The following is a 15,659-nucleotide window of genomic DNA, read 5'->3' as shown; positions in this document are numbered from 1 at the left end:
TCCAATGTCCAGTCCTGACAGGCTGATTAACTCAATATGGCTCTTCCATTCACGTGGGTTATCTTATTTTAAGTAATAAAAGTACATAGAATTGGCAGCATGGTCGCGAGTATATGTTTTTAATGTATAGGAAAAAAGACTGGAAGGAAATGCTAACAATGATAATAATGATCTCGATAGGGAGGTAGGATGTGGAGATTTTTTTTCCTTTTCTCCTGGGAAGGAAACATAACAATTTGCATCAGATGGGACTAAATGGGAGGAGGGGAAGTTTTCTCCTTTCACTGCATACCTTTTCCTGTTGCCTTAATTTAGGGTATCTCAGCCTCGGCACTACTGATATTTTGGGGTGCATGATTCTGTGTTGTACATTCTAGAATGTTTAGCGACATCTCTGGAATCTATCCCCTAGATGCCAGTAGCATCCCCTACCCCAGTTGTGACAGCTGAAACTGTCTCCAAAAATTGCCAAATGTCCCTGTGGGGTGGAGTAAAGCTGTCCCTGGCTAAGAAGCCCTGATATGATTTATTACAAGATGGTACCCCTCATGCCATGAAAATAAATGATGGGCTGACCATGTGTGTGTAGGTGAAGCCCCTGCTGCAGGTGACACGGCAGGAGGAGGAGATGCAGGCCAAGGAGGAGGAGCTGCAGAAGATCAAGGAGCGGCAGCAGAAGGCAGAGAGTGAGCTCAAGGAGCTGGAGCAGAAGCACTCACAGGTACTGGGCAGGGAGTACGATGGGCTGAAGAGGGAGGGCCAAGTGCCTGCTCCTGGGGGACTCACTGGCTGCCCCTCCTCGCACCCTGGCATGCAGATGGCCGAGGAGAAGAACCTGCTGCAGGAGCAGCTGCAGGCAGAGACAGAGCTGTACGCTGAGGCTGAGGAGATGCGGGTCCGGCTGGCGGCCAAGAAGCAGGAGCTGGAGGAGATCCTGCATGAGATGGAGGCCCGCCTGGAGGAGGAGGAAGACCGGGGCCAGCAGCTGCAGGCAGAAAAGAAGAAGATGGCTCAGCAGATGCTGGTAAGGCACTGCAGTGGCCACCCCTGGTGGATACCAGGTCACTTGACTCTCACTGCAGGCCTGTGAGGTACATTGGATAGGTAGAGACCAAGGCTTGGAGAGGAATGGCCCTCTGCCCAGACAGGTCCCCTCTAAATCCCACTCTGCTCTGCCCTGCCTTTCGTGTGCTTTTATTTTTTGTCCTAATAGCAATGCTGTGTCAGGGGTAAATTATATTGTTGCAGAACAAAACCCCCAAAATAAATATTAATTTCACAGAGTCAGGAATCTGACAGTGGCTTAGCTAAATGGGTCTGGCTCAGCATCTCTCATGAAGTTACAGTCAAGAGGTCAGCTGGGGCTCCAGTCATCTGAAGGCTTGAATGGGGCTGGAGGACGCACTTCTATGGGGCTCACTGCGTGGCTGTGGGCAGGAGGCCTTGAATCCTCACCATGTGGGCTTCTCCGTGTGGCTGCTTGAGTGTCTTCACGCCAAGGGCTGGCTTCCCCTAGAAGGGGTGAATCAAGAGAGAACAGAGGAAGAAAACCACAATGCCTCTTTTTTAAATTATTTTTTTCTTTTATTAATTCTAAAGAGATGGGAAGGGAGGGAGAAAGAGAGGGAGAGAAACGTGACGTGAGAGAGGATCATTGATGGGTTGCCTCTTGCCTGTGCCCCTACTGGGGACCGAACCCACAACCCAGGCATGTGCCCTAACTGGGAATCGAGCCCATGACTTTTCAGTTTACAGGATGGCACCCAACCAACTGAGCCACACTGGTCAGGGCACCACAGTGCCTTTTGTAGCGCTGATGTTACACTCCATCATTTCTTCTAGATTTGGTCAGAAGCAAGTCGCTAAGTCCTGCCCACACTCAAAGGGAGAGGAATTAGGCTCCACCTTTGAAAGGAAGCTTATAATTTGTGGTTGCATTTCAAAACCACCATGGTACTTACTGTCCCCATTTTACAGAAGAGGAGACTGAGGCTCCATGAAGCAAAGTGGCCTGCTCAAACATTTATTTCCAATGAAAGAAGACTGCAGAGCACTGGGGGGTCAACAGGCCCATCCTCTGTGTCAGTTAGTTGCCGGGGCTCCATCAGAATACTTGTAAGCAAGGCTGTGATTCTTTCTTTTCCCACAAAGGACCTGGAGGAACAGCTGGAGGAGGAGGAAGCTGCAAGGCAGAAGCTACAACTTGAGAAGGTCACAGCTGAGGCCAAGATCAAGAAACTGGAGGATGACATCCTGGTCATGGATGATCAGAACAATAAACTGTCAAAGGTGAATGGAGTTGAGCATCTATATTCTAACGACAAGCTCACCAGGGACACGGACTCCAGAGTATTTTCCTTTTTTAGCCAAATAAAAGGTACTGAAGGCCAAGCAAAGTGACAAGATGGCTTCATGATGGCCACCTGGATGCAGGGCTGCCACAGAGCAAGTCTCGGCAACACCGTGACGAGTGGAAGCCCCAAGTTGGGCAAAGGAGGCAAACACGCCTGAGACTCTGGGCCCTCTCCCACTTTCTCATGGGCCATGTCCAGTTAGGAATAGGGTGACCAGCTGTCCTGGTTTGCCTGGGATGGAGAGGCGTTGGATGTGGAATGTTCAGCACCAAAACCAGAAAAGTCCCAGTGCAAAAGAGGATGAGTAGGTCACCCTAGTCACCTCTAACCAGCCCCACCAAGGACAGGCTCCTTTCAGTTCTTTCAGCTAGATGCCAGCAGGGCACCTGCCATGAGCCAGGCCCCGTTAGGTGCCAGGGAATGTATGGCAAGGAGGAGCATGCCCTTGTGGGTCTTACACTCTATTGGTATAGCAAATAGAACATAATACACATAACCATTAATTACCATTATGATCAGGATTTTGAAGGAGGTGTTCCCCATGTTATGAGAAGAGCACTAGGAGTGGAGGTAGGTTATTCATGGAAGGCTTCCTGGAGGAAGTGACTTTTAAGTGGAAACCTAAAGACTGAGGAGCATTTATAGGGAGAGGGGGCAGAGGCACATCCCAGGCAGATGGGTCCATCTGTGCAAAGGCCCTGAGGCAGGCAGGAAGAGCTGGCATATGACAGGAGGGGGGAGAGGGCCCCATTGGCTGGAACATTGAAGTACGAGGGGAGGTGTGGCATGAGATGGGAAATGGCCAACTTTTAGAAATTAAGGAACTTCTGTTCACCATTTCAAACTCTAGGCTGTATTGGGTTATAACGGGGGCTTTCCTTTCAACCGTTCATCTGGAAATTACTAAAAGTGAGACATAAATCCTGGAGAAAGAAACAAAAACCAACAGTATTTCTTTTTCTTTCCCCCAAAAGGAACGAAAACTCCTTGAAGAGAGGATTAGTGATTTAACGACGAATCTTGCAGAAGAGGAAGAAAAGGCCAAGAATCTTACCAAGCTGAAAAATAAGCACGAATCGATGATTTCAGAACTGGAAGGTAAGCCAGCTACCCAAAGAGGCTTTGAGCCAGTATTTTAAAACTAGGAGAATCAGAGAGGAGATTTCAGAATGGCAGATTATTTCAAGAATGAAAACCCTCTCCAGGCTCCCCAGTGACCCTTAGTCGTCACACACTGATAACCGCAGGTGCTCTGCACCAGCACTGACTAGCCTCCCTTGGGATGGAGGCGCAGGCGTGGCTGTCACCAGCAAGGGATGTGTGTGCATGTGCGTGAGTTTCCTCCAGGTGAATGCCTGAGCAGAAAGGCTCATCCTCCAGGAGTCTTTCTGGTGGCTTCCACCTCCTGAAGGGCCCCTGGCTTTGTCTAGTGCGGCTGAAGAAAGAGGAGAAGAACCGGCAGGAGCTGGAGAAGCTGAAACGGAAGCTGGAGGGAGAAGCCAGCGACTTCCACGAGCAGATCGCCGACCTGCAGGCGCAGATCGCTGAGCTCAAGATGCAGCTGGCCAAGAAGGAGGAGGAGCTACAGGCGGCCCTGGCCAGGTAGTGAGGCCAAGGCCTGTGTGTTCCCGGATCCCTGCCAATCTGCAGCGGCCCCAGTCTTCCTCTTCTTCCAGGCAGGCCTCCATCTCATGCAAGACGTCCCCAGGCCAGGCGTTCTAGAACACCAGAAGGCCTGCTTGCAGCTCTAGAGCCACGCCTTTGACTTTCCTCCCTTCCCTCCAAACTCATCCCTCTTTGAGTCTCCCATGGTGTCTGTCTTTGGATGCCCAGGCCTTTCTCGTCCACACCCAGTCCTGCATTTCCAGTCCTGCATTTCCACAGGGACCCTCGCACAGCATCTCGAACACCACATGTCTGAGGCTGGAATGACCCTCTCCCTCAGGCCCTCCTTTGAGGGTCCCCTTTTTGTGAATGCCAGCCTCCTCCCTGGCCTTTGCCCACCCTGCTCCTCCCACAGCCAGCAGGCAGCAGTCCTGAGAGTCTGCCAGCCCTTTGACACGCAGCCCTCCTTCCAGCTCTGAGCCTGCTTCACCCTAGTGGCCTGCACTGGGAATATTACTTATTTACTCACTGTGTGCTAATCTCTTTTTTAAGCAGTATCTTCACAGATACCAGGCCAGGTATACTGCCATTGTCTCTATTTCACTGAGGAGGAGGAGGCTGGGCCAGGGGAGGTGAAGGAATGTGTGACCATCACCCAGCTTTGGAGAGGCAGAGCTGGGATTTGAGCCCCAGAGCTTTCTGACCGCGTCCCCAGGCCAGCCCTGTCCGTGCTGCCTGACAGAGAGTGGTCGACTAGAACCATCACTGTGGGTCGTGAACCTGCTCAAAAAACCCTGCTGGCTTGTGCAGGAAAGGCCAGGTCTCTGCCTGGCACTCGCAGCCCCACCCTCCGCAGTCCGACCCCAGCCCAGCCATTTAGCTTCCTCCCTACTGCTGCCCCTTCACAGGGACAGCACAGCTGCCGTGCTCACCTCGCCTGGGCCCGTAGAATCTTGCCTCTGTGCCCCCCTCATGCTCTTCCCTCCCACCCATCATGGGCACAACCAGAGGCCAGCCCTCCCACACGTCAGGGGGGAGCTGCCCTCCACGAAACGCCCAGCTCTATGGCACTCAGACAACGCTGCTCATGTGCCGCCCGCCCAGCACTCACTGCGCCTTCCAGACCCCGAGCCCTGGCTTTGACCTGGCCCCATGCAGGGCCTGGCCCAGGGCCTCGCATGTAGCAGGCACTCACTCACTCACTGTTTGAGCAAAGGGAAGAAAGAACAAACAAGTAGTTACCAAGCAGGAATAATTGTCCAATGTTCAGAAAGCAACTATTAAGCCCCTTACGTGAATTAGGCACTGTGCAAGCCTGGGGCCAGTGCTTTGCATTCACACACACACAGAGGACCGTGACCCATCTTGTATGTCAGACCTTGAAACGCTTCATGTCTTATGTAAATCTCCAAGCAGCCCAGTGTCACAGGAAGGGATCCACTGTGTCTTGGAGCTGTGTGTGGATGGAGCATGGTTTGGTATCCAGAGCACGACTGGTTGGTGTCAGAAAACAATGTTGGGCATGTGTGAGACAGCAGAGGCCTGGGACCCCAGGGTCTTATTCTGGTGACTTGTCCCTGGCAGGCTTGACGATGAGATTGCTCAGAAGAACAATGCCCTGAAGAAGATCCGGGAGCTGGAGGGTCACATCTCAGACCTGCAGGAGGACCTGGACTCAGAACGGGCTGCAAGGAATAAGGCTGAGAAGCAGAAGCGAGACCTGGGGGAGGAGTTGGAGGCGCTAAAGACAGAGCTGGAGGACACCCTGGACAGCACGGCCACCCAGCAGGAGCTCCGGTGAGAGGGGCCGCTGTCCCACCGCACTGATGGGAGGGATGGTGCGGAAGGAGCACGCCCAGCAAATCCTAAGCCACAGGGTTCCGCAGGCCCTACATTCACTGTCCCGACTGCATTTTTCTGTAACTGACATAAGCGCCCTTGTTTTTAATCTCACTGTTTCACAGCACAGCAGTGGGACGTAGAGAACGATTTGAGAACTATAGAAAAGCAGGCACCAAAAACATTGCCCTTAGTCCCCCCTCTGTTAACATTTGGGGGTATTTCCTTCCTGTCCTTTCACGTGTGTGTATGTGTGTAAGTAGATCTCCCCCGGCTCTAGTCGCCAGGTGTGTGTATCTAAGTTTTGTGTTAAAGTTTTAAAATAACATCAGACTGGTTCTTTTATTTAAGATTCACAGCAGGTAATCACACAGACAAGACGGCTACAGGTCGCCTGCTAGAAAATGAAGGCTGTCTTTAGCAGAACTGGGTCGTTCACTCATTCACTAAACATAGAAATGTAACTGGAGAGCACCTGCGTCAGGTGCCGTGCCAACACTGAGATTCTCCTCCCACACTTCGGGTGTTGCGCTGCAGCACTTACCTGTGCCTAGAAGCCAGCACATTACTCTGTTCGCTCCCTACCTGGCCAACAATGTAGAAAAGCCCAGTGCAGTATTTAAAGGCATGGGCTCAGTCAGACTATTTGGGTTAAATTTCCGGTCCTACATACAGGGGTTGTAGTAACACCTGGAAGCTGCTTTCCCTCTCAGCCTAGTTTCCTCGTATGTAAAATGGAAATCATAATATACGTGCCTCTTAGGGTCATTCTGAATATTATGAGATGATGTATGAAAGAACTTAGGTCAGGACCTGGTATACAGTTAGTGCTCAATAAATACAAGCTAATATTAGTATTTCAAGAACATTTTGCCAGTCATTTTGCAATTCTTTCAACAATATTTTGTGTATTTGTTTGCTGGCCCTGAGAAATTCCAGGCAGGTAAGATACTCCTTGTTTTGTAGCTGAGGAAATTCCAGGTCCAGAGAGGTTAGGAGCCTCACCTGAGGTCACACAGCTAGGAAGAGGTGGTGATGGGAACGTCAGCTCTGGGTCCTTTCCCCAACACTGTCTGAGGTGAGCCCCCTCCCACCCCAGTTGCCATGATTGTGTTCTTCCTGTCCAGGGCCAAGAGGGAGCAGGAGGTGACGGTGCTGAAGAAGGCCCTGGACGAGGAGACGCGATCCCATGAGGCCCAGGTCCAGGAGATGAGGCAGAAGCACACGCAGGCCGTGGAGGAGCTCACCGAGCAGCTCGAGCAGTTCAAGAGGGTGAGTGATCCGTCAACCGTTTCAGAGGACTCCGTACCAGGGTCTGTACTAAGACGTGTAACAGGCTACACAAGATTCTAAGGATAATGACAGCAGCCAACGTTTATGGCAAATAATCTTCAGTCCACCCTGAGATAGGTCCTGCTAAGCCCATTTTACACGTGAAGGAAGACAATGTCCTTGTGTTTCATTTCCAGGGGCATTTTAGCTTGAGACATCCTGCTACCCTAACATCTGAATTAATTACATCGCCCTCAGTGCTACGGCTTCCCCGCGTCCCTGCACTTTCTACGTCCCCCAGAAACTAGACTAAGTGGGTGCAGCTTTACCTAGATGTGGTAGGAGTTTGCATCTGTTTAAGCATCTTTCTGTGAGCTAGGTCACTTCCTCTTCTATCAGACTCTCAGCGTTTCCTGTACATTCCAATAATGTTACCTGTTCCCTTATGTAGCACTGGTTATGGGCCAGACACTCTTCCAAGGTTTCACAAACACTCATTTAATTTTACCCATGATCTTTGTTAAAATGCAGATCTCCAGGCCCCACACTGAAAAGCGCTGTGCAAGACTGAGCTCCCCTCGCTCTCCAAGTAATTAAGGACACTCGTCCACATCCCCTTGTCACTCGTCACAGGGGATCTGAATACCAATCTTCAGTGTTTCATCAGGTCTTTATATATTTTAGACAAGTGAGCTTTTGCTAACTACAACATGTTTCCCCTTTCGATTGGCTTCCCTTTTTAATATTCACAAGTTATTTTTAATATACTTTGAACCCAGAGGGGCTATTCCCCCTTCTGAAATATGCTCCGGGCAGCAGTAAGGTGTGTGGCCCCTTGACTTCGTGGATGGAAGAGTGGGGCCCCAGGAAGGTAACTGGCTGTCCTCACGCCAGAGGGCCGTCAGAGCGCGGCTGGGCTGGAAGTCAGGCCCCCAGTTCGCAGCCAGGCCTCTTCGGACTGACTCAGCTGCTAACGTCAGCCAGCCGCAGACAGCATCGGTTTCTGACTCCTGCCCACGTCTCAAGTGCGCTGAAAACCGGCACTGCCTGTTTTTACCTCTGACGACTTTGGTATAGACTTGGAGCCCTGGTCCCATGGGGTTGTTGGGAAAATGTTTATTATCATTCCTACCTGGTCTCCCCTTACACATGTGTGGTTTTGCCACAGTTTGGGGGTCTTCAGCTGGGCTAAGGCTTTAGGGTCGCCCATATCCCCTGGGGTTTTTATCAACCTGCACCATTTCCCCTAGAGGCACCTTGTCCCTGTCTGAGGTGCTGACAGCTCAGCTGTGCCTGGGACAGAGGAATGGCTTCTCTGAGGCTGCCTGAACACTGCACGACACCTTCCTAGGGACTGCGGGAAAGCCAAGTGTTGTTCCCTCTGCCCTTGGGACCCACATGCTTTTCTCTTTCTTCTTTCCCCACCCCAACCTTCAGCCCAGGAAAAAGCCCCCTCCATTCTCCTGCTTTTGCCCCAAACACTATTTTTTCTTAGGGAAATTGACATGCCTACAGGTGCTGGTTAGATAAAATGATTTTCTCTTAACTATCACTGAAAAAGCAGTGTGCATTTGATGATAAATATGATGGGTGATAGGGAGTGGTGGAGACTAGGGCCAAGTGGAGTGTGGGTGCACCATATACAGGACCAGCTACAACTTAGAACCAGCAGATAACTGCCTTGGAAGAAGGCAAGACTCCTATTTCCAGATATTCAGTTTGCTTTTCTGAAAGTCAGAATTAGTGAGGTATATGCAGTAAAATTCACCAATTTCAAGTGTATAGCTCAATGAACTTTGACAAATGTATGCATCTGGGTAATCACCACCGGTCATGATATAGGACATCAGATTATTTAATAGAGAAGCTAGGAGTCCAGTTTTATGACATTTCTTCATTAAAATGTTGGCAACTAATTTTTCAAAAAGTAACGAAGGGTCCATTAGGACATGACAGCAAGTTGGCTGCAGCCCACATGGGATGCCGGTTTGTCGGATGTGCTTTAGGAAAACAGAATCGAAAGTCTCCCTGTGATTCTGTGTTCCCCAGCCTGCCGTGTCCCTCCCCTGAGGATTTGCACAGGTCCCTGGACCTACCTGAGGGAGGGGAAAGGACAGAGGCAGATTCCTCAACTACAGAGGTTCCCATCTTACAACATTCCCCCAGCCATGGCTGTAATGCCTCCCCTCCCCTCTGCTCCTTGGGCCAGGCCAAGGCCAACCTGGACAAGAACAAGCAGACACTGGAGAAGGAGAATGCAGACCTGGCGGGTGAGTTGCGGGTCCTGAACCAGGCCAAGCAGGAGGTGGAGCACAAGAAGAAGAAGCTGGAGGTGCAACTGCAGGAACTACAGTCCAAGTGCAGCGACGGGGAGCGGGCCCGCGCCGAGCTCAACGACAAGGTCCACAAGCTGCAGGTGAGGTGGCAGGGCAGGGACATCTGCGTTACCTGCTCTGCAAGGGATGCAGTGCTTCTGGCTAACTGCAGCCTCTCTTGCTGCAAAGCAAGTCGGTTTCCTCTAGTTACATTCCCAAGGAGATGAGATGGTCACCCTATCCAGTTTAATCATTAAGAACCTTAATCCATTCATTCAACGAGTATTTACTGAGTACCTGCTCTAGGCCAGGCACTGTGTTTAATTCTGAGATATTGACACACCAGCAGGGAAGAAGACAGACACTGTTCCTGCCCCAGGAGAACACTAGCCTAGTGGAGGGAAAGGCATTAGTAATCACGAAAATGAGTGTGAAATGATGCTGGAAAGGGGTGGCACTTAATGTAATAGGTACATGTAACAAGGGGACCTGCCTGTGGGAGGAGTTAGGAAAGGCTTCCTTAAGGATGTACGGCCTGACAGATAAGGTAGAGAGAACAGCACGTGCAAAGGCCCAGTTGTAAGTGGGAAATTAGATCGCCTAAGGCCAGTAGAGCTTGAATGCCAAGTTGGAAGAGGAAATATGGTACAAAATGGGACTAGAGAGGCAGGTTGTGGCCAAATGACACAGCACCTGCCTTCGAGGCCCTCTGATAGGTATATTGGTCTCTACTCTGGAATGGGAAGCCATTGATGGGTTTTGAGCTGGGGAATGACATGGTCTGTTTATCTTTGGTCTTATTTAGCTTTGAATAGACAGTTGGCCTTCTTTTCCCTTCCTGGGATGTGGCCCAACTTTTGATAAATATTTTAATGTGCTAATAGCCAGGGATGAGGGAGCGGGGGAAGCATTAAATATGATTTTTTTCCACATGTAGTTGAGATCAGGGGTTTTGCTATCCTAATACAAGCAATGTCCTGAAGGAGTGGAGTCAAGATATTTTTGTCCTCATTGTCCATGTGAAGAGGACAGATGGTAGGCTGATGATCTCCAAAAGGACCTGCTCAGAGATACCAGGGGTGGGGGTAAAAGCAGAGAAAGCAGTAGAGGACTTTTTACCTCTAGTGTCTACACCACACCTTTGGCCATAAGGGTCAGCAAAAGGGCAAAGAGTAGGTGTGAGGGAGAGAGGTGGTGGGGACACGGCCCCTTGGAAGCGAAGGTGCCATCTGCTGCCCCTTCTCCAACTCTAGGGAGGGGGCGAGTCCAGAGCATCTTGCAGCGTCTGGAGTGTCAGACCTGTGGCTCCATCTTTGCCAACCTTGGCAAGGATCCAGGACAATTTCATGGGATCGGTACCCAGTCAATAAAGTCTGGGGCTTTAACATGTTCTTAGAACTGGGGTTCCCAACATGTAGGCAATGCCCTTCCCTTGGGGGCCACCATGATCAGGCCCCATGGCTCATGGGTATTTCTCAACCAATGGATGCCACGAGTTGGTGGCATCATGTGAGTAAAACCTGCTCCTCTTACTTAAAGAGGATCCTGTTCTAGAGGCTCCAACTCACCACACTCTCTTGGCCCCCTCAGAATGAAGTAGAAAGTGTCACAGGAATGCTCAATGAGGCGGAAGGGAAGGCGATCAAACTGGCAAAGGATGTGGCATCCCTGGGGTCCCAGCTCCAGGACACGCAGGTGGGTATCCAGTCAGGTCATCTGGAGGGACCTAGAGCACAACCTTTAGGGGTGTGTGGCCCTGGGACTTCTGTGTGTCCTTTCTGTAGGAGCTGCTTCAAGAAGAAACCCGGCAGAAGCTCAACGTGTCCACCAAGCTGCGCCAGCTGGAAGATGAGAGGAACAGTCTGCAGGACCAGCTGGATGAGGAGATAGAGGCCAAGCAGAACCTTGAGCGCCACATCTCAACTCTGAACATCCAGGTGCTGGCTGTGTGTCCTTGCTTTTCTGGGCCCTAGGCCTCCAGGGTACATCAGGGGATCTGATTCTGCTGTAGCAGATTGGCGCCATTTTGCTTGGCTCACTGGCTCCCTCTGTTGTTGAATTTCTTCAGTGAGCAGAAGGTGGTCTTTGCTTCTCAGGGTCTGGGGAATAGGGATGGGAATGACTCACTGCCCTCCTCTCACCCCACCTCCAACCCTGCCGTCTCAGCTCTCCGATTCAAAGAAGAAGCTGCAGGACTTTGCCAGCACCATAGAGTCCCTGGAAGAGGGCAAGAAGAGGTTCCAGAAGGAAATTGAAGGCCTCACCCAGCAGTATGAAGAGAAGGCAGCTGCTTATGACAAACTGGAAAAGACCAAGAACAGGCTTCAGCAGGAGCTAGACGACCTGGTTGTCGATTTGGACAACCAGCGGCAACTGGTGTCCAACCTGGAAAAGAAGCAGAAGAAGTTTGACCAGGTAGGGGCTACAGCGCCCTACCCTGTTCACCGATGCTAGCTGGGAGAGTCAGGTCTGCGAAGCATCCAGTGTGGCTGCTGTGTCGGTATCCCTTTGGAGGCTAGTGTGCTTTGGTGACCGTGAGACAGCAGGACTCCTAGGTCAGAGCGAGGAGAGTGGCAGTCTTGAAGGCTGTGACATTTCCAGGTGCCACCACCACAAGGGCCATCTGCACACCCAGTCACGTGCCTTAGTTTTTAGCCCCAATAAGGAGTGAGGTTTATTCGTTTATTTTATTCACTCAGCAAGTAGTTACTGAGTACCTACTGAGTATTCCAAGTAATTTAAAGTTTCTACCCATTAAATACCACTTTCCCCTAACATTTCATTACAAGGAATTGCAAGCACATGGCGAAGTTGAAAACACTGTACAGTGAACACCTGTATACCCACCACCTGATTTCTATACTGAACCATTTATCATGCTCACTTTATCACACATTTGTTTCTCTGGATGAACTCTGGATGATATCTCTAGATAAGATATGAACCTGTCATTTATATCTTATTTTTTGGATGCATTTCAAAGCAAATTATAGACACCTACATACTTCCCCCTCGATACCTCAGCATCATAGAGCAGGTTTTCTTTATAACATAATTTTGCTTCTTTTGAGGTAAAATTTACGTACAATAAAATGCACAAATCTTAAGGGTATACTCACTGAGTTCTGATAAATGCATTTATACCTGTATGACCCAAATTCCTAAATACCAACTTTTAATATATGTTACTTAGACTTAGTAAATATGATTTGGTTTGCAATTGACTCAGGGTTATCCTAAAAATCTATTGGAAGGCTGTACTGGGCAGTGTGGGTGTTCTGAGTCCCCAGCTGGACTCAGAGTACAGGGCTTCTGACTGGCATGCTGATTCCCCTTTTCCACCAGACCAGCCATCCCTTCTCTGTGCTGTTGGCTGGTCCTCCCTGCAAGGGCCTGAGGTCCCTTTTATCTCAGTCCTGTCACACAGTGTAGGTCTGTGTGTTGACTGTGCTGTTGGGGACCCCCTGTTACTTACCTGTATTTGCTGAAAGGTGGAAGTCTGCTTTTTGGACGTTATGTATGTAATACGCTGCTCTCAGAAGGTGGGTGAACGTCAGTTTGGAGTGTTCTTTGAACTGCTTCTCCAAGCAAAGGGATAAGTGTGCGCAGACCCACTGACATCCACACCACTCCCCTGCTATCGCTCACAGGGCACCTTTGAGAGCTAGCTACTTGTGGCCATGAAACAGGAACACAATAATTGGCCTCCGGTAGGATTCAATGTCACTTTGACCTCAGTAGCAATATGTTCCAACCAACATGGGCAGCATTAGTACTTTCAAAACACCAGACTCAACAGATGCTGGCTCTGCATTAGGTGGCCTGGAAGTTGGAAAGTGAGCTCATTATAAATGATTTCCACAGATTTCTAAATTACACCTGCACCTGGAAAAATATGGCAGGACTCAAGGCTTTGCAGTGATATGTAGCTGAACCTCAGGCATGCCTAGAGGTCAGTCACCTCTTCTGTTGTGTTGTAGTTGCTGGCTGAGGAGAAAAACATCTCTTCCAAATATGCGGATGAAAGGGATAGAGCCGAGGCGGAAGCCAGGGAAAAGGAAACCAAGGCCTTGTCCCTGGCACGGGCCCTTGAGGAGGCCTTGGAAGCCAAAGAGGAACTTGAGAGGACCAACAAAATGCTCAAAGCTGAGATGGAGGACCTGGTTAGCTCCAAGGATGACGTAGGCAAGAACGTAAGTCGCTCTTTATCATCCTTCCTTGTCTGCATTTCACCAGCCCACCTGTTCTGCTGTTTATCAGTCCACTCGGGGCTTGGCTCTGCGCATCTTTCATGTTAATTGGTCAGTGGGGATGGCGGGCAGTCCCTTGGGCTGGGGCAAAGATGGGGCCTGGCTGGGAACAGTAGTTGGGGCTGGGGTCAGAGTCCAGGGGTCTGAGAGGAAGGCTCTGGTCATGACTCCCAGTCATGCATCCTGTGGGGGCAAACCTCCTCCTCCGCCCCGAATGAACTGCCTGTCACTCTGGTTGCTGGGCATTTTCATGAAGTCAGCCCTCATGTAAAAGGTCCATGAGCTGGAGAAGTCCAAGCGGGCCCTGGAAACCCAGATGGAGGAGATGAAGACCCAGCTGGAAGAGCTGGAGGATGAGCTGCAGGCGACGGAAGATGCCAAGCTGCGGCTCGAGGTCAACATGCAGGCCCTCAAGGGCCAGTTTGAGCGCGATCTCCAGGCCCGGGATGAGCAGAATGAAGAGAAGAGGAGGCAGCTACAGAGGCAGGTAATCCGTGTCAGGAGAAGTGAGCGAACGGGGAATTGGGAACTGGGTTGGCCTGTTTCCTTCCTTCCATCACCACTTCCTGGCTTTAGGGAGACTCTTTTCTCCCCTGCAATCTGGAGATGAGAAAAAACCCACCTTACAGGTGGCTGTGCTCAATGAATGCCAGCTGGGCGGGGAGAGGACCTCTAGGAGGCGGCTCAGCCCAGCAGTACACACTCACTCTTCCTCGCTTAGCTCCACGAGTACGAGACGGAACTGGAAGACGAGCGAAAGCAACGTGCCCTGGCCACTGCAGCCAAGAAGAAGCTGGAGGGGGACCTGAAAGACCTGGAGCTACAGGCAGACTCGGCCATCAAGGGCAGGGAGGAAGCCATCAAGCAGCTGCGCAAACTGCAGGTGGGTGGTGCTCTGAGTGCAGGGTGCTGGCATAGGGAGGGGTCGCTCCCCCCAGGCTGGGAAAGTTGTCAGCAGCAGCAGGAGGACTCAGGCCTTTTCCTGCCACTGGGGCCTGTTCAGCTGGTGCTTTCTACCACCTTCACTTTAGGTGGCTGTTTCCTGCCTGGGGTCAGACACTATCATCAGGCATTTGGCCAAGGCCCTCAGTTCACATCATCGTTTCTTAGGCCTTTTGAGCCCCTCCAGAATGGCACCCCTTATGACCACTTGGCCACCTGGGGCTGCAGGCAGTGCCCATGCAACAGGGACTCTCTGTGGTTAATCGCAGAAAACCCTAGGGATTGGCGTGGAAATACAATTTGGGCAGCAGAACTTGGGTAAGGACAGCTTGTCCTTCCTGTTGACTCGTGCAGGCTCAGATGAAGGACTTCCAGAGAGAGCTGGAAGACGCCCGTGCCTCTAGAGACGAAATCTTTGCCACGGCCAAGGAGAATGAAAAGAAAGCCAAGAGCTTAGAAGCAGACCTCATGCAGCTACAGGAGGTAAATAAAGCCTTCTTCTCACTCCAAGCACCTCAGATGGGGATGTGGTGGCAGCAACCCCTGGCATCCAGGTTGTACATCCACAGCTTTCCTTCTTTCATCCAATCTTCCACATGGGTGGACCCCATAGTTAGGGCCTGGAAAGACACAGGATTTTCTCCATTGACATGTCTGCAGGGCCTCCTGAGCTCAGAGGTGGAGTAGCCATTTTCAGGGGTGGCCACAGAGACTGCTGGGGGCCTGGTGAGGAGCGGGGCCAATTCCAGGGTGAGGGTCAGCCCTTCCCTGGCAGACAACAGGTTTCCTTCCTCCCTGCCCCCCAACATCCAGGATCTAGCAGCGGCTGAGAGGGCTCGCAAACAGGCAGACCTGGAGAAAGAGGAACTGGCCGAGGAGCTGGCCAGCAGTGTGTCGGGAAGGTATGAAACAGCATAGGGATGAAGGGGGATCCGAGACTCAGACGAGGGACAGGCAACTCACAGGAGAGCCCCCTAGCCCCTCATTCTAATGCTGAAAATTACAGAATGCTCAACTGAACTTTAACAGGGGTCTCAGGGTTTTCACATGGCGGGAACAGGGAGCATCTGGGGACATCAGGG

At 51.0% G+C, this 15,659-nt stretch overlaps 1 protein-coding gene and 1 long non-coding RNA gene across 5 annotated transcripts in view; one reads left to right on the top strand and one right to left on the bottom strand.

Moving 5' to 3' along the window:
- MYH11 (myosin heavy chain 11) overlaps positions 1 to 15,659 on the top strand; it is a 121,745-nt gene that overhangs the window by 96,142 nt on the left and 9,944 nt on the right. For all 4 annotated transcript variants that reach the window (XM_053929453.2, XM_053929449.2, XM_053929459.2 and 1 more), the window contains 16 exons: positions 590 to 721; positions 818 to 1,024; positions 2,152 to 2,289; positions 3,329 to 3,452; positions 3,785 to 3,956; positions 5,544 to 5,756; positions 6,926 to 7,070; positions 9,280 to 9,486; positions 10,976 to 11,080; positions 11,170 to 11,322; positions 11,552 to 11,800; positions 13,366 to 13,578; positions 13,910 to 14,122; positions 14,357 to 14,518; positions 14,932 to 15,060; positions 15,391 to 15,479. In XM_053929453.2, the coding sequence (XP_053785428.1) occupies positions 590 to 721; positions 818 to 1,024; positions 2,152 to 2,289; positions 3,329 to 3,452; positions 3,785 to 3,956; positions 5,544 to 5,756; positions 6,926 to 7,070; positions 9,280 to 9,486; positions 10,976 to 11,080; positions 11,170 to 11,322; positions 11,552 to 11,800; positions 13,366 to 13,578; positions 13,910 to 14,122; positions 14,357 to 14,518; positions 14,932 to 15,060; positions 15,391 to 15,479 (2,651 nt within the window). The remainder of the gene's footprint in view (positions 1 to 589; positions 722 to 817; positions 1,025 to 2,151; positions 2,290 to 3,328; positions 3,453 to 3,784; positions 3,957 to 5,543; positions 5,757 to 6,925; positions 7,071 to 9,279; positions 9,487 to 10,975; positions 11,081 to 11,169; positions 11,323 to 11,551; positions 11,801 to 13,365; positions 13,579 to 13,909; positions 14,123 to 14,356; positions 14,519 to 14,931; positions 15,061 to 15,390; positions 15,480 to 15,659) is intronic.
- On the bottom strand, positions 8,910 to 11,770 carry LOC139441122 (uncharacterized). Its single transcript, XR_011651536.1, has 2 exons — positions 11,650 to 11,770; positions 8,910 to 11,484 (listed from the first exon to the last, which is right to left on the bottom strand). It is a non-coding gene; the product is annotated as an uncharacterized lncRNA (long non-coding RNA).

This window comes from Desmodus rotundus, chromosome 1 (genome assembly GCF_022682495.2).
Source record: "Desmodus rotundus isolate HL8 chromosome 1, HLdesRot8A.1, whole genome shotgun sequence".
NCBI lineage: Eukaryota > Metazoa > Chordata > Mammalia > Chiroptera > Phyllostomidae > Desmodus > Desmodus rotundus.
This window is presented reverse-complemented; position numbering and strand designations above follow the sequence as displayed.